The sequence below is a fragment of the Phasianus colchicus genome, chromosome 26 (assembly GCF_987193195.1).
Source record: "Phasianus colchicus chromosome 26, bPhaCol1.hap1.1, whole genome shotgun sequence".
NCBI lineage: Eukaryota > Metazoa > Chordata > Aves > Galliformes > Phasianidae > Phasianus > Phasianus colchicus.
The window spans coordinates 3,888,092-3,903,995 of record NC_143461.1 but is presented as its reverse complement, the minus strand read 5'-3'; the positions used below and the strand labels follow the sequence as shown (position 1 = coordinate 3,903,995).

At 46.6% G+C, this 15,904-nt stretch overlaps 2 protein-coding genes and 1 long non-coding RNA gene across 11 annotated transcripts in view; 1 reads left to right on the top strand and 2 right to left on the bottom strand.

Annotated features, from left to right (window-relative positions):
* Position 1: 1 nt before the first annotated feature.
* LOC116233754 (uncharacterized) lies at positions 2-9,688 on the top strand. 2 transcript variants are annotated; one of them, XR_016460040.1, is made up of 5 exons: positions 2-135; positions 2,748-3,048; positions 3,834-6,252; positions 6,896-7,039; positions 8,531-9,688. It is a non-coding gene; the product is annotated as an uncharacterized LOC116233754 (long non-coding RNA). The 2 variants fall into 2 exon arrangements; XR_016460039.1 differs by lacking the exon at positions 8,531-9,688 and having other exon boundaries at positions 3-135; positions 6,896-7,883.
* Positions 9,689-10,167: 479 nt separating this feature from the next.
* Positions 10,168-13,447, bottom strand: SLC35B1 (solute carrier family 35 member B1). Its single transcript, XM_031600839.2, has 9 exons — positions 13,233-13,447; positions 13,055-13,158; positions 12,829-12,959; positions 12,563-12,593; positions 12,207-12,364; positions 11,802-11,928; positions 11,353-11,459; positions 10,957-11,110; positions 10,168-10,652 (listed from the first exon to the last, which is right to left on the bottom strand). The coding sequence occupies exons 1-9, from the start codon at positions 13,430-13,432 to the stop codon at positions 10,600-10,602; spliced, it is 1,065 nt and encodes a 354-aa protein (XP_031456699.2). The 5' UTR covers positions 13,433-13,447; the 3' UTR covers positions 10,168-10,599.
* Positions 13,448-13,926: 479 nt separating this feature from the next.
* The window catches only part of FAM117A (family with sequence similarity 117 member A), a 28,900-nt gene continuing 26,922 nt past the window's right edge, over positions 13,927-15,904 (bottom strand). For 6 of the 8 annotated variants that reach the window (XM_090125197.1, XM_090125194.1, XM_090125193.1 and 3 more), the window contains one exon: positions 13,927-15,445. In XM_090125197.1, coding sequence (XP_089981323.1) covers positions 15,106-15,445 — 340 coding nt within the window. In that variant the 3' untranslated portion in view covers positions 13,927-15,105. The remainder of the gene's footprint in view (positions 15,446-15,904) is intronic. The other 2 variants (XM_031600842.2, XM_031600844.2) reach the window with 1 other exon arrangement.

The window sequence follows — 15,904 nt, the reverse complement described above, 5'->3', positions numbered from 1 at the left end:
ACGAGCCGCGGCGCGAGGGGCGGGGGAAAAAGGCGGGAAGGCGTCGGGTGAGGTGGCGCGTGCCGCCCTCACAGCGCTGTGAGGCGATGGCCGCCGTGGCGGCGCGTTGGTGTCAGCGTCGTGCCTTGGTGTTGTGTAAGGGTTCGCTCTCTCTCCTGCCCTACAGGCTTCTTCTGGTGGTGTGTTAGGTTTTAAGGGCTTTGCTTAGAGCTGGTGTGTGGTTTAGTTTTACGTCTTGTAAAATTTCTGCCAGTATCCAGCCTGAAAGTTCCCTGGTACAAATTAATGTCATCCTAAACGGAAGGTTTAAGAAAGGCCTCACAGCAGCTGTGTGGAAAACCTCACACTGCCTGTGCACATGGGGAGTGGGTGAGCTTGTAAGTGTTTTCCAACTTCGGTGTTTCTGTGGTGTTTCTGTGAGGACATTGTGGAGCAAAACAGATACAGCCTGACTGTGAGAAATGTTTTTACCAGATTGCCCAGAGAGGCTTTGCATCTATCTATCTATATATCATACATATACATTTAGTATATTTATTTCACATGCTGATAGTAGTGCATTACATGTTCTCAGACACAGCACCAGGTTCTCCCCAGTATTCTGGTGTGTGGTGAGCACACAGACTGCCAAATGAAAGCCAATGTTGTTAGAAGTGTGTGCTTCTGCACTGAAAAACAGCGCTCCTTTATCAGATATGAAATGGATTTGTGGTACCAAGCGATGAAAAAGCAATTTGTGACTGAAATGAGAGAGGTTTCTAGTTGATTTTGCTTTGCAAAATTCATATATGACAACACTTAAACCAAAAATGTGTTGTCTTTTTATTTCTTATCCCATTCTTGTATGGAAAATGGAGCTTCTCATAGCGCAACTGCTCCTACATACTGGGCTTCCACATTTGTCCACTACTGACTCAGACAATATTGCCTTTTTTATTGCTAACGCTTTCTGCAGCATCCTGGGTTTTCTTGGCAAGTGTCTCATCCAAATCACGACTGGTTTTTGGACCCTGCTTCATTCCTTCATTTCACAAACTGCTGCCTATGGTGACAAAACAGCAGGTAATGCTGCACAGTAATGAAGAAATGCTATAAAACTGCCTCATGGGAAGTACAGAATTGGTCATACCATTCCTATTCTGGATACACGTTTCTCCTAGAAGTTTATTTTCATTCTCTTTCCATTTTTTTTTTTTTTGGCTTTCGGGTTCCTAACACAAACTCTCAATTTCTACTACCGTGCTTGTTCTCCTCTAGCTGAAACATAAAAGGAAATTAAAGCACCAATTTTGGAGAAAATTAAAGGTTTTCCCCCCCTCTGCTGCATTAGATTAGCACTCTGAGGCTGCAGAGCTTTGATAGGAGGTTTTTTTGGGGATATGATAAACAGGAATGTCACCTTTAATTCAAGACTGCCCGTGTGTCACGTAGCAGCAGGGAGGTCAACCTCGTTTGCAGTTTATTACGTTCTTTTGATCAAAGTTCTCTTGTTCCCTGGAAGTGGAAAATTAAACTGGATATCTGTGAAAACAAAGATGTAATCTTACCACTCCTTCATATAAACAAGTAATCTAAGGGTCGCTTCTGACCTGCTGAGTGCAGGCATCATGTGAAGTCACCCTTCACAAGCTCTACCTTCTATCTTTAGCACAATTCAGTGCTACTATTAGCAGACAATTCCTAGGCATAGGTAGTGCTTGGTCCTTGGATGTTTAATGGGAGTAGGTGCATGTGGGAGTACCAAATCCTCACAGGCTTTGGGGGTATTGGGTATAAGTCCCAGTATCACCTAAATGATACAAGACAGGTTATTTTTTTTTTTCAGCATGGAAAGATCCAATGAATACTAAAGTACATAAGCTTTGGAAGTGCTTTGTGTAAACGTGAGCTTGATTTTCATGCGAAGCTGATTAAACTGATGTCCATGAAGGAGTTGTGTGCGAGAATTTTAAATAGCTCCTGCTTTTTAATATTCACTTCCTCTTTGGTTTTAATTATTTTGTTCCTACGTTTTCCCTTTCAATTTACTAAAAATCTAGAAATGTAATTAGAGAGAGGCTGAACTCAGAGAAAGCTGCCAGCATTTCTACATCATGATTAAATGTATCAGCCATCCCTTTAGTGAGAGACCGAAAAAACAGGATTCTCATAATTATCTCCCTGTTATCCAGGAAAGAATCTGCAACACGTACAGATACAGAGTTATTGAAAATGCAGCACTAATTAAAATCTCATATAGGCTTCTGATGATCAGGAGAGTATGAAAACACAGTTATTTAATTATTTCCCATATTTGCTATCTTTGTTACAAAAACAAACAAAACCATTCTAAACAAAATCCATCTCCAGTCGCTGGGGAGACTTAATGAGGCTTTTATATATGCAACAGCCAAAGAAATACTGCGAGTTACTTGATTCACCTCTTCTTATGCTGATGAGAAATCCACGAAGCACATTTTCCACATGCAATGCAGAAGGAACGCTGTGGTGCATTCACAAGAAGTAATGGAATCATTTATTGGCTTAAGGGTACTGTTTGTTTGATTTAGGATGCAAAAAGAATATTGGTATTACCAACTTTATATTATTTCATTATGAAATAGTAATATCTGTGCCACAGCCATTTAAAAATCAAATAGGTTATCCCTCCAGTCTGACTTCTGCTGGGGTCTCTTCTCCATCCTCTTGAAAATGTCACGTTCTCCCCAGCCCAGTACAAAGCTGACACTGTTATTATCTTGTTGCAGGAGTCCAGGCTTTGGCACTAGCAGAACACACTGGAGAACAGTAAGTGCTGATGTGGTTGGTGATGAAAGGAAAAGCTTCTGAGATCCGGGCTTCTTTGAACCAAGCAAGTCTGAGGATTCACCAGGGACAGGAAACTGGGGTTTTTTCTTCTGCATCACTTTTCCTCAAAAATTAATTTGCAATAGAATAGCAAATTCTGAGCTAGACAGAGTCCAGTACTCCAACTTTCCCTTAACTATGAATCAAATAATAATTAAAGATAACGATTCACTAATCCTCAGCGTTGCACCAAGGAGGAAGGTGAGTTGAATATAAATACATATAATGTCTTTAAAAAAAATGTTTTTGAAGTGTAGAGAAGTAGAGCAGCTTATTCATACTGAAATAACAATAATTAAAAATACAGAATTGGGAACCAGCACTCCTTTACATACTGGTTGTTTCACTTTGCCCAACCTTCCCTGCACTTGGCTCCAGGAGCACCCACGTCCCTTGGAACAGGAAAGGATACATTTGCTCTAGCAGAGCTACCATGTGCAAACAGCCCTACAAGGAGTACAAAACACAACCACGAGCAGCACCTCTGTGAGAAACGCCTTCCACACACACACCCAAAGCTCACTGCTTTGCACATTGCCAGTTTGCTTGCCTGCCTTTAAAACACTTTTAAGACAGTTTAACTTCGGCACTGTCGCTGTGATTCAAATCTAGTTTTAATTGTGAGAAAACAAACATTGTGTAAAGAATCTTGACCTCCTTTGGAAAGATTCTGACTTGGAAGCTTTAATTGCAGGGAATCTGTTCGTAGCGCTATTTTTACATGTATTGGAAACGTATCAAAGCTAATTTTTGAGAAGAGTAAATTATACTTTAAAATGCACAATTGTGAGAAAGTGACTCCCAAACGTCTTTGAGTTGGTCCTTTGTTTCTCGTTAGAAGCATCTCCTATCTTCCCTGATGAGCCTGCTCCTGTTTTCGGGGCTGTTTTGCTTTAAGATGCTTTTGATCCTGTATTCATTAAAACCTGATCCTGCTGCTTCCCACCAGCCCTAATGGTCTGTGAAATTATTTTCCTTTCTCTAAGATGCTGTTAACTCTGCTAGCACCTGCAGAGTAGAGGAGCTCAGAACATTGTCGAAACTCTTCGAATTCATCCAAACCACCTTTTCTCCATAAACAATCTTCAATGTTATCACAGCAATCTTCCGTAGTAGAGAAGTGGGAGTGGACTGAACAGAGTTTAAAGTTTTTATCACTGCTGTTTTCCACTTCTGCAGGAACAGAGAGATAATTGTACAAAAGACTTGGGAATCCAGGGTAAGATTCACCCTGTGGAGCACAGAGAGAAAGTATGAATGAGCTTAAAGGGCTCAAATAGCTGGGGAAGAAAAGAAAAGGTGAATCAACTAAGAAAAAGGCAGAGGACAATGAGAAGTGATGTAAAAAGGGAAATGTAAATGTGCGTTTGCAGTCTGGACCTTGTAGGGAATAACAGGTATGGATTCTGGAAGTATCCACAAACAAAGAGTTGTTCAGTGTTTCAGTTACTGAGCTGCCATTTTGTTCTGATGCTAAGTCTGGTTTTATTTTTATGCTGGTGGAAGAGGAGAGCTCTCTCAGTGTCTGGTTTTGACCACAATGAAGGTTAACGTTAGCTGTTACCGTGCACTTTATTGTACAAATTCTAGCACTCTGATTTAAGTGATGCTACTCTAGAACATTCTTACAGAACTAATCAGAGCTAATCAGTTCTTTGTTTATGCCTTCTCATTAGCAGTCCTGCAGCGACTATTACTGCATTAAGTTACTGCAGCCAGAATGGAGTAATGAGTAGTTCAATCTTTAATTTCATTTGAAGCTGCGTTCAGTTATTGCATGGAAAATTGCTTTCTGGAGAAATGATTTCAAAACCAAGCATTCAGAAGTCATGAAGCCTGACCAGAAGTAAGGTTCTCCCTTTTTGATATTTTGGATGTACCGTACATATAGATCTACAGATTGTGGTCTTGTAACATTATCCTTAGACCAGATAAAATGAAGCTCATGTTAAAACTAGGCACTAATTTAAAGCATCCAGCTGATAAAATCCAGCCCTCGTTAGTGAAGATTGTCATTCAATTGTGCTTTTTGTGTTCTGAGTTTTGGATCTCTCCAGATGTGGATGTGAACACTCCTTCCAGCCCAGCTGTTCGTACAGAAATGCAGTTAGCTGCTGGGGTGTCTGCACTGCCACGCAGGGCAGGAAGCAGGGGCAGGATCTGCCCATTAGGATGGGCCTTCTCTTTCTCAGTCCTAAGACCAAGATTTTGTCTTTCCTGCCACGTTCACTGTAAAACAAATTAACAAATTACAGCCTATCACATTCCCTAAATGAGATTTGCCAAGACCTTGGGAGAAAGTCACGCTACAGTTCTGAGAATAACTTCAATCAGAGGAGGAACTTGCACATTTTTTCCTGAAAGCAGGTCCAGCTCTTCAAAGCCGATAATGAACAAGAGAGGCTATATTTGCCTGGAAAACAGTTTGCATTGTTCTGAGAAGTGATTTTAAGAAGTTTAGCTAATGAGTGTCAGGCGATCAAACTGCCAGGAGATACAGACTCAGCTGCCTGCTTTACCCGTGACCACAGAAGATGGAGATAACGATCTCTGCTGTTTAAATGTACATGGGGGCTGTGATTCTATTGCCTTGGAATGTGTGATTTCTCCAGCCTTAAATGCCATTTGCATTTTAATTTTTTTTTTTCCTTAAAATATTTAAAACTGTACACACCTCATTGCGCAGTGACATCCAGCTGTAGCAGATTCAGTCTGAGGTAATTACAGTCCTTCCTGTTCTTCACATGCATCTTCTCACCATTGCTGAAATGCTGTTAGTTATGCACTGTAACTCTAAGTATGAAACGTTATGAGAATACCTATTTCAGACACACATCCACTCCCTCCTGCCCTGACACTCTCCACATGCTAAAATGGGACTCCAAAGCTGGCATGTTTTTCCCCAGTAGATGCCTGATTCTCGTGTACTTTTCAGTCTGAGAAATCCAATAGGAATTCTTGTTTCCTTTGCCAGAGCGCGTGGAGGCCGGCGTGTTAAGCTCACAAAACCACTGAGCCTTAACTGAGTGGCACAGAACAGATCCCAATTCTTCTTAATGTTTACCATTGGGGTGATGGGTTTTTTTTTTTTTAGTAATATCTTTAAGACTGGTAACTCATCAATTTCAAAGCAGCACTGGTAGCTTCATTATCCCTCAAACTGTTGTCATTTAAGCATGAGTCTTTACTATCCTGTGACCAGCAGATCACCACTGTCAAACACTTAATGCACCTCTGAATGCACGTGCACACAGTACATCTAACCTATTCTATATGCACTCTAAACATTATTTTAAAACATCTGTTGATGGAATTGCAGAGGGAACTCATAAAGGCAAGGAAGATGAAAGGAAAAGGAAAGCAGCTGCCAAGCCTTCCCCCTTGTGAACACCGTGTCTCAGTTAGGTATGAAATAAAACTTCACCTTTCTTTGCTCATACATCAGTGGGTTCCTCCTGGAGAGACAACAGGCACAAACACTGCCGCAGTGTTGTCTGCTGTTTATTCTCAGTGTGAGCATGACTCTCGTCTCCCTGGAACCACCAACAACTGACAAGGTTCCTAGGAGAATTCTGGCAGAAATGTTTTTGCAAACATCAACTGCAGAGCCTGTGGTTGCTGCTCTGCACAAAGCTATCTGTGTTATCCCAGGACAAGAGGACAAGCAGGCACACGCACGTTTATAGGCATATGTCTGCAATGGAGAGCTGTCCTGCTGAAGTCATTGCCTTGACGCTTCTAACAACTCCAGCGTAGTCTGCTGAACATCAAAAAATTAAGCAGAATAAAAATGGAGGATTACCTTGATTTCCACATTATACTTTTACTGTAAACCAAGGACTTTGGAAGTACTATTGCTAATTAGGCAAGGACCAATTTTTTGTTGCTTTCTTTTCATATTTCTTGAAAATTATTGAAAGAAGAGTTCCCCCTGCTGGTAACTGCCTGACTCATAAAGGGACACAGGGCTGGGACTTCAGACCCAACGAAAAAAGGCAAGACGGAGTGGCTGCCTAATTTCTCTGACCTTTGTGTTTTGCACTTGCAGGTCTTTTTCTAAGGCACTTAAATTCAAGTCCTACTCGACTGAGTTCCCTTCTCCTCAGAGAAAGGCCACTCATCTGCTAATGAAGGAGCAAGCCTTTTTGCTTTAGTAACTCCTTGGCAAGTCAGCTCCAACTGAAAACATCCAGTGAGTGTTCAGAACGTCTGCCATCTTGACTGCAAAGAGTGTTTACACCTCAGATTTCATTTTGGAAAATATTCCACTATCACAATAAAGCTATTGCTTGGAGCTGGGGAAAGGAAAATAAGTGACAAATCAAACACACCACCCTAAAAAAACCCCAAATTAAATATATTATATTATATATGATATATATAATCATTATGTTATTATTCACTTAGCTTATCTGTGATGAACTGGGAAGTATCTAAAAAAGCAGAGACGTGCAAAGCAATGCAGCGGAACAGGCAAAGCCCAAACTGCTGGCAGAGAACACGGTTGCTGCACTTCAATCCTCAACACCTCTACACTTCCAATGAGTTTATAGCCCATGCTACCACAAAACACTTATCAGCAAAACACAACTGGACAGCAATAGTTAAGTTAAAGATTCCTTTGCATGGCCATACATTAGGTGTTCTGCAGTATCTAGAAAAGCCAGAATAAATTGTAAATGTTTTGTTGATTACTCATCTCTTAGTTGAAGACAGAAAGCCTTTCCTACACTTCATCAGAAATCCGAGCATTCTGATTGAATTTCTGCCTTCTGCCCTCGGGTTGAAGACACTGCCACTGTTTATAAAAAAAGAACAAAGCCAACAAAACAGTTTAACAGCTATTCCTCTGCAAAAGGTGCCTCCAAGAGGAACTAACACTTCTAATAATCCAAAGTAACACAGGATGAAAACTTTATTAGGTAGTAAACCCGGTTCCTTTGGAGTTTCCTTGTATTTATCTGGAGATAGCTGAAGTCAAGCAGGAACACAGAGCAGAAGCCACCAGGCAGGCTTCTGAGAATGTGGTAATCAGTCTGTCACTGGGGAGAGCTATTGCAGCAGCCCTCCTGGCAGCTCAAAGCTGGAGACCTGTTCTGTGGCAGCGCTGTTAAAATCAGCCATGAAAAAAGCCAGTGCTGATTTGAAAATAGCTTCTTGAATTGCTTTTGCAGCCTCCTCTGGGATCTCACAGTACATGAGGTCTGGAGCAAAGACAGCAAGCTGTCCAAGGAAATCCAAAAGATTCAGACTCAGGGTTAGCACAAGAGTCGACTTTAAGAATTTCTTACTAAGATGTGGAGGTGCAGTGAGAACCAAGTTGGAGCCATACCAGGAATAGGCTTTAGAGCTAAAGTGGGTCAAGGCAGCCTGCAGAAATCAGGAGAGAAAATCTCCTTTATTTTCTTCCTTCTTGGCAGGCTGATCCTTACGTCTGTGCTCTGAATACAGACAAGTTGAAGATACTGGGAAAGACAAATCTTGGCTTAGAAAATAGGCCCTAGAAAGCTCCCAGCTTTTTAATTTCTGCCAGTCCTCCAGGCTGCTGTGGCATGGGGAAGAGGACAGACAGACCTGTGGGTCTGAGAAAACATCCCTTGAGCCCACGATAGCTTCTTTTCCATGGTTAAGGAATCATTTAGCAATGCTAAGTCTTATTTTTTCTTTTCTTCTTTCCAATTAGACACCCTTTCTCCTAGAGCTACAGTTAGACTCGGGGTAAGAAGAGGAGAAAAGCTCAGGAAGAGAGTGGTCTAACACATACACAAAAGTAGTTTGGAAGTTACCTCCTTTCACCCAGTCCTCAGGAAGTGACTCGGCTCGAGGAGCTGTAAATTAGGGAGATCACAAACAACAGACTGACAGCAGTGGAGAAAGACTGGTGATATCTCAGTTCCTCAATTTCTGATCACACACTTCCTTAAGAGCATTGGTGACTAAAGAACTACAGCTAATAAGCAATCTACTTCTGTGGAATCAAAATAGAGTCATTTCCATTTCATTTGCAGCAAGCTCTCTAGAGTAGAGTGGTGGTTTGGAAAAGCAGTAACTCTTAGCAGGTGATGTGTCTGAATAATTTTCCTGATCGTGTGGAGGAACATGGCTGAGGAAGTGATTTATACAGCATTTCTCAGGTGTTTGTATTTTGCACAGTGACAGAGGGTTATTCCTCCATTAGATTACTTATTTAATAACAGGAAAAACAAGTCTGCAGAACTGTGTTTCTGCTGATTCTGGTTACTCAATTTGAGAACTGGCTAAATTTAAAAGATGCTCCTCTATCCCTTAGCATCAAGTCCTACAAACAGAGAAAAGATGCCTTTACCACTAAGACAACACCATCATTCAATGCTCTCTATTGCACAGTACAAGTCATTCAATATTTCTGCTCCCATTTATGAAGTGGCAGTTAATTACCTTAAATATACTGTGAAGGATAACAGGGAAGCTGGGATCTTCGTACAGCAGCAGATGCCAGCACAATGTTCATCAAGCATCCATGGAGTTAAATCACAGAAGCTTTTATTTCATGGTTCTCTACTACTGAGAACACATTTGTTTGCTACTTATCATTTGACCTTTAAGGCAACACAAGTCAGCAAGGAGGTGAGAGTGACGGAAAAAAAACCCTTTAATATCCTCAGGTTTAATTCTGCGAGAAATGTGATGTTTGAGTAGTGCTATAGGATAACAAGACAGATTAAATGAAAAACAAATTTGAGGCCAAAAAAGTTGTAAGAAATACTGCAGGGGTGGGGGTAGAAGGGGCTGGAAAGGGAGACTTACAACAGCCGCTCAGTAAAGAGATCAAGATCCCATCTGGAGGGGCAAAAGGCCAAATCACAGAACAGATGGAGACCAAGCGACAGCTGGTGTAAACGTGCTTTCATGTGTAAAGTTTGTTCTGTGGAGAATTCTGCTCTCCAACTCTGAAGGCATCATTATGATAACAGCTCCTCCCCCCACAGCACTGGGGACCCAGCCTGCGCCCAGGAGCGGGTGTCAGCGAAAGCTCACCATGATAGTGCTTAATTAACAAGGGCCCTTTCAACATTTAGAAGCTGTTGTCACACAACCTTGGCACGAGTTTAGCAGCAGCAGAGGTTCCTGTTCCTTCCTCTGCAGGGGGAGATGAAAAGAATTAATTTTAACCCCAGTGGTTAAACAGATTTCCTGTACATTTTTACATATGCCAAGGGTTGCCTGTTCAGAAGGGCTCAGGTGAAGAATACAGTGCAACACATTATGTTAATAGCAGAGTGTCTGACTGGCTGCTCCATTATGGAAAAAAATAATCATACAGTCAACCAGAAGAGAGGGTTATCTTCAACACAGGCATTTAATCTGGGACCTTCCCAGGCTGCACCATGCTAACATCATTCCGACAGCCCTCCTCTCCTTGGAGAAAGCTGTGCTCTGCCTCCCCATCGGCAGCCAAGTATTCAAGTTAAAGTCCTGGAGAAGTGGCCATTGTTTCCTTTTCTTTAATAAAGATATGAAGTTTTTTTTTTTCTGTTAAGGCAAGAATTTCATCCTGCTGCTAGGATCTAGTACTGCACCTTTGATTACAGAAAAAAAACCATAATACTTGATTACAGTTAAAACTGAAGCAATTTGTAATTAAAAAACTAAAACAAAAAATCCAGACATTCCCCTTCTGATTACCAATCCTGAGTCCAGTTTCATAACAGACTTTGAGGTACAAGACAATAAATTAAAAGTTCATTCCAACAGCAGAGATCCACCATCTCCTCAATGCGATGTCTTCTTTACTCCCTTTCCAAATTTGGCATCAAGTCCAAGGCCTGCAAAGAGACAAAACAATCCGTGTGCATGGAAAGGTTCATCAGACAGCTGTTACACAAAGAGCTGTGTGAAAAATCAGCGTTACAGCACTAACTCAGTGATGGCCACTGCAGGTATGGGGAAAAGGAGACCCCACAGCTCTGGTGGATTTCCTGTTCCTCTTCCCCTGCTCTGCTAAGGCTGTAGCACACTCTTCCATCAGAAGCATTCCATACAATTCTATTTTCTGACCAGCATCTTTTATAGCTGCCACCCGCTGTGTGTTAACAAAAGGAAGAGCTCGGATTTGCTGCCCAGACTTACCCAGGAACACCAGGACCGTCCCCACCCACTGCATGGTGCTGATGGGATTGGCAAACAGAATGACGGATGCTAAAATGGTGAAGAACTTGCGTGTTGTGGTGATGATGGAACAGGTCAGAGGTCCGAAGTAAACCACCGTCATGAAAATAAAGCTCTGAAAAACAAACAGGTGCTTTTCATCACAAAAGATACAGCGCGGATCATATTTTCAGCCACACAGCCTAAAGCTGAAAGAATTCAACTCCCGATTACTTCCATATAACCATTTTAATTTTATGGTAGCCTACATGGAAAGCAGTAATAATTAAAGCAACAGAAAGCGAGGCAACTTTGCTCTGCCATCTCCCAGCTGTGCAAACAAACCCCAGTGAAGGCTGCAGAACAAGGGCAGTTTACCTGACCCAGCGCGCTCGTCAGCCCGAACAGCAGGATATTGTAAATGATACTGGGATAACGTTCAGTAAAACTCACGAACTCCCAGAGCTCTCCAGTGAACAGGATCCCTGCAGGAAGGGTTGGGATGAGAAGCATGAGTTATTCACCCAGAGGCAGCCCAAGCATAATCTCAGCCTACAGAGCATAATCTCAGTTCACATTCATAACGCAGCAGGAGCCAGCAGCACGGAGGGCTGCTCAGCACAGAGCTCAGGATGGGGAGTTAAGCTGTGTGTGAAGCAGTGTCCTCTGGTGGGCATCAGAAGAGCTGCACCGAACACCCAGACACTGAATACACAAACTGAAGTTCTTTTGCAACAATCGTTCCAGGTCCTTTAGGGAGCAAAACACGGCGCTGCTCCCACAGGGCGCTGCAGGGCAGGCTGTACTTTGTGCAGGGCGTTCCTTACCAGCTCCCAGGAACAAGGTGGACCAGAGGTTAACATTCAGCATCATGTGATTGGAGCCAGTTTGATAGTGAGCTCTCATGTGGTCCTGAGATACACCCGTCAGCCCATCCAAGGTCAGCGACAGCAACTGACAAAAGGAGACAGAGATATGAGTAAAGCAAAGGAACCTTCAGCTCGCTCCCCTCGTTCGAGACATCCCAAACACCTGTTAAACACCAATGATGCAACCTCAAAACAGACAGAAAGAAAGACATGCATCCTTCAAACTCGATGAGGTGCTCACTGCATGGAAGCATTTCCACATCACCTTTAGGGTATTCTTGCTGTACAAAGCTCTCACTGCTCCATCCTCCCCACAGCTGCCACCAGGCATCTCCGAGCTCCCTGCACTCCAGCAGCACTCACCAGAAGGAGCTCCCCGTAGCCAAAGATGTGGTCGTCACCCCCAGCTCCCTTTTTGGGCTTATACATGAACAGGGCCACGCCTGTGACTATCAGGAGGACGCAGAGGTACTTGGCCAGCGGGTATTTCTTCCTCAGCACAGTCACACCTAAAAGCATGACTGCAAAAGAAGCGACATCATGAAGCCCACATCCTCATGTGGGAATACAGCTGCCCATAGAACAGAACACGGGGCCGAATGGTGCACAGCTGCTGTTCCTGCAACACAGCACTGTTTTTACAGCTGAGCTCCTCGGGTTGGTCAAAGGACACGGGAAACACACAGAAATACACGCAAAGAAGCATTTAATTTGCTTACCTGGAATGGGCTTACAGGATTTGCCTAGGACCTGTCAAAAAAAAGAGCACATTAACCACCTGCATTCCCACCTCCTGCCTGCGGTGTGAGCGCGCTGACCAATGCACCTCCTGCAGGAAAGCCAACAAAGCCCCGCCACAAAGCGACAAAACCAAAGGCTCAGTGCTCAGCCACGGCCTGCAGCCCACAGCCATCAGCAGCAGCTCCCAGCCAGCGAACCGCAGGTCAATGAACGGAGCTCCGTTCCCGGAGCGGCCGACGCTCACCTGGGTCGGGTAGTTGACGAACTGCAAGGCCGAATTGCTGGAAACCATCGCGCCCAGGTAGGAGAGCGAGCAGGCGGCGTAGAGCCAGCTGTGCGTGCGATCCACCCTGACGGAGTCAAAGAAACGGATCACTGCGGGGAGAGCGGAGGAGCGTCAGGGCTGCGACGGAGCTCAGGGCGCTCAGAGCCGCAGGGCGCGGGGAGCCCCGCCGGCAGCCCGGACTCACGCAGCTTGGCGAAGGCGGCGTTGATGACGCACTGGATGAAGACCAGGCTCAGCGCGTACGTGAACTTCTCCTGCCGGGCGCCGTCGCCGTACTTCCCGCGCGTGCTGCAAGAGCGGGACACGGTGAGCCGGCGGCGCAGGGAAAGCCCCGAGCCCCGGGCCGGCCCCGCGCCGCTCACATGCTCTCCTGCAGGATGCCGTAGTAGAAGTAGCAGGCGAAGACGCCCAGGAAGCAGACGGGCAGGCGGAGGCGCTCGGGCAGCGCGGGGCCGCCCGCGTTCGCTCCCATAGCGGCGGCGCGGCCGCTCAGCGCCGGGCCCACGTCCAAAGCCACATCGCGCAGCGCGGCCGGCGGCGGCGGCGGAGCGGGCGGCCTCATACACCCGCTGTGCGCCCGCCCGCGGCGCAGGACCCACCCGGCCCGGCCGCGCCCGCCCCGCGCGCTGCCGGATCCGCGGCGGGGTTGGGGGAGAGCGAGCGGCGCGAGACGTCGAGCGAAACCATCCCGGAGCCGCGGAACGAAACCGTTCGCCTCCTCTCCGAGGTCGCCGCCACAGCGGTTCGGCCGCGATCGCGGCTGCGGGGATTTCTGGAGACAGGCGGCGCGCGGGGCAGCCCCGAGCTGGGGGCCTTCACCGAGCGCTGCTCCAGCGGTGATGCAAGCAGATGTGGAGCGCGGTGATTGGCTGCGCGGCCGGAAGGCGGGGCCCGGGTGGCGTTCCCGCCGTCGCCTGAGCGACTCGGGCGCGCTGTGCGCATGCGCAGCGCCGAGCCCTTTGGCGGCTGGACTCGCCGCGCTCCCCAACCCGGAGCTCCGCTCAGCGCCTCCCAGCGCTGCGGCGCCGTCAGACTCGGGAATATGAAATCCGGCCCCCCCCAAAACACGAGGGCCTGCGGATGCACGAAATAGTTTATTTTCTCCACATAACTGTCAACACCAGCATCTGCAAAAAACCCCTCTAAACACAACGCCAAATCTAACGTTCCTCCTTTAAGCTTTGCAATACATACATAAAATACAAACTTCAAACAGCTGCAAAAATAGTGTCTTTGGAAGAAAATAGAGTTTCTACATCAGATATAAGAAAATAGGCTTCTTCAGTACAACCCAGAGCCTTTGCAACAGAACACAACCAAACGCTGTTGTTAAGAGGCTTTTTACAATCCGTGTCCTCGTCCCATCGCTCTGCTCTCTGCTCTGCAGCCCACGAACCCCAAACCCCCCCGGCAGCCCCAGCCCCGCTGTGCAGCTCTGTGGGCTCAGGGCTGGGCGCCTCCCAGCACTGCAGTTTGTTTCCCATCCCTCCCTCCCGCACTGTGGCCGCAGCACTGGGGACACCCGGCAGGCAGCTCTGCCAATTCCTGAGCAGCCAACATCTCTCTCCTTCACTCCTTGCATTAAGGCAAGTTTTCCTCCCCCTGCGGAGGGCGGCATTTGGTCACCCGCGCTCCCCCCATTCGGCACAGCTGTCTCAGGGCTCCTCAAAGCTCCGGGATTTCAGGGGCTGAAGGCGTCCATGGAGGCGCAGGCAGAGAACGCTGCTGTCTGTGTCACACCAACGCAGATCAACAGCAGCTTCTGCTCCCCCGCCCCTGGAGCAGCCGTGCTATGAGACCCTTCTCCCCCTTCCCACCTCCCCGAGCTCAGCAAGCCCCAGGCAGCGGCTGCAGCAGGGATGAGAAGCGCTGGGGAAGCTCCAGCTGAATCCTCCCGGCTCAACCGCAGAGGCAGGGAGCGCAGCTCCGCCCACCGCAGGGGTGCCCAGCTGCTCTTCACCAGCAAAACAATCATACAGGAAATGACAATTCAACGCAGGAAAGTGCTTTCAACAGGGGAGGCTCGGGGAAACGAGCCCCTCCCGCAGCAGCGAGGAGTCCTGTGGAACGTGGTACTTCACAGCTGCTTTCATCCTTGGCAGCCTGCTGTGGTTTTCAGGCCCAGGGCTGCCCCTTGGCTGTCAAGTCCCAACCTCAAGGCACTGATCTCCATGGGATGGCCGAGATGCACTGAGGAGCCAGAGCTGCTGTTGCTGGCTAACTTTCCCAAAAGCTTCACACAACGAGAGAGCTCTGGAAGACGACGCTCTCCTCTGGCTGCCCACGTTTCCAGTGTTCATAATTGAGCGAAGGCGACTTGGAGGCGTCGCTGAAGTTATCTACAGCAGCGTCCTTCCGTGCCCCAAGGAATGGCGTGGGGGCTGAGGGCTGGCAGGATGTAAACGTGCCCGTGCCAGGGCTGGATGATGCTGGAAAGCCCCTGCTAAAGAGAAAGCCCACGTTTGGGAAGAGAGGCTTCACCAGGCTGACAGGGCAGAAGGCAGAGCCCGTGGGGTTGAAGTGCACTTTGTTCTTATCTGGGCAGGAAGGCTGAAAGGTGTGGTCAGGGCTGGAGCTGAAAAAGACACAGAGGATGTGATCAGCAACAGATGCTCCCCAAGAGCACCAAACTGCCTGCGGCTGCGGGGAGAACACCTGGGGTTGTGTGCTCTTCAAAGAGCCTGACTAAAAGCTGAATCGCTTTGCTGTGAGCTGGGCTGCTCCTCATGCACAGAGCAGCACAATGAGCCTGTTTTGTTTTGAAAGCACACTTATTTACAGGAAAAGCAGCTCTCGTTTTCAAGAGGCTGTGCTGGCTGAGAATTATCTACTGCCTGGGAAGGCAGAAATCACAACATCCTTCCCAGTGTGTCTCAGGGTTAACGTTGCAGCTTTCAGCAATTCCACCAGGATCTAAACCAAGGTTTTGCTGCAGAAGTGTTTCCTTAGAGACTGCTCCCTACTTTCAGAGCAGGGCACAACAGCACAACTGAAGCCTCAGCTGCTCCCACCTCAGCATCCTGCCATAGGACCA

Coding starts and splice junctions, on each gene's coding strand:
- SLC35B1 (XM_031600839.2), bottom strand. CDS start 13,432: ATGAGGCCGCCCGCTCCGCCGCCGCCGCCGGCCGCGCTGCGCGATGTG. Junction 11,111..11,352: donor TGACGAGCGCGCTGGGTCAG/GTAAACTGCCCT, acceptor TTTGTTTTTCAG/AGCTTTATTTTCATGACGGT. Junction 10,653..10,956: donor GACGGTCCTGGTGTTCCTGG/GTAAGTCTGGGC, acceptor GTCTCTTTGCAG/GCCTTGGACTTGATGCCAAA.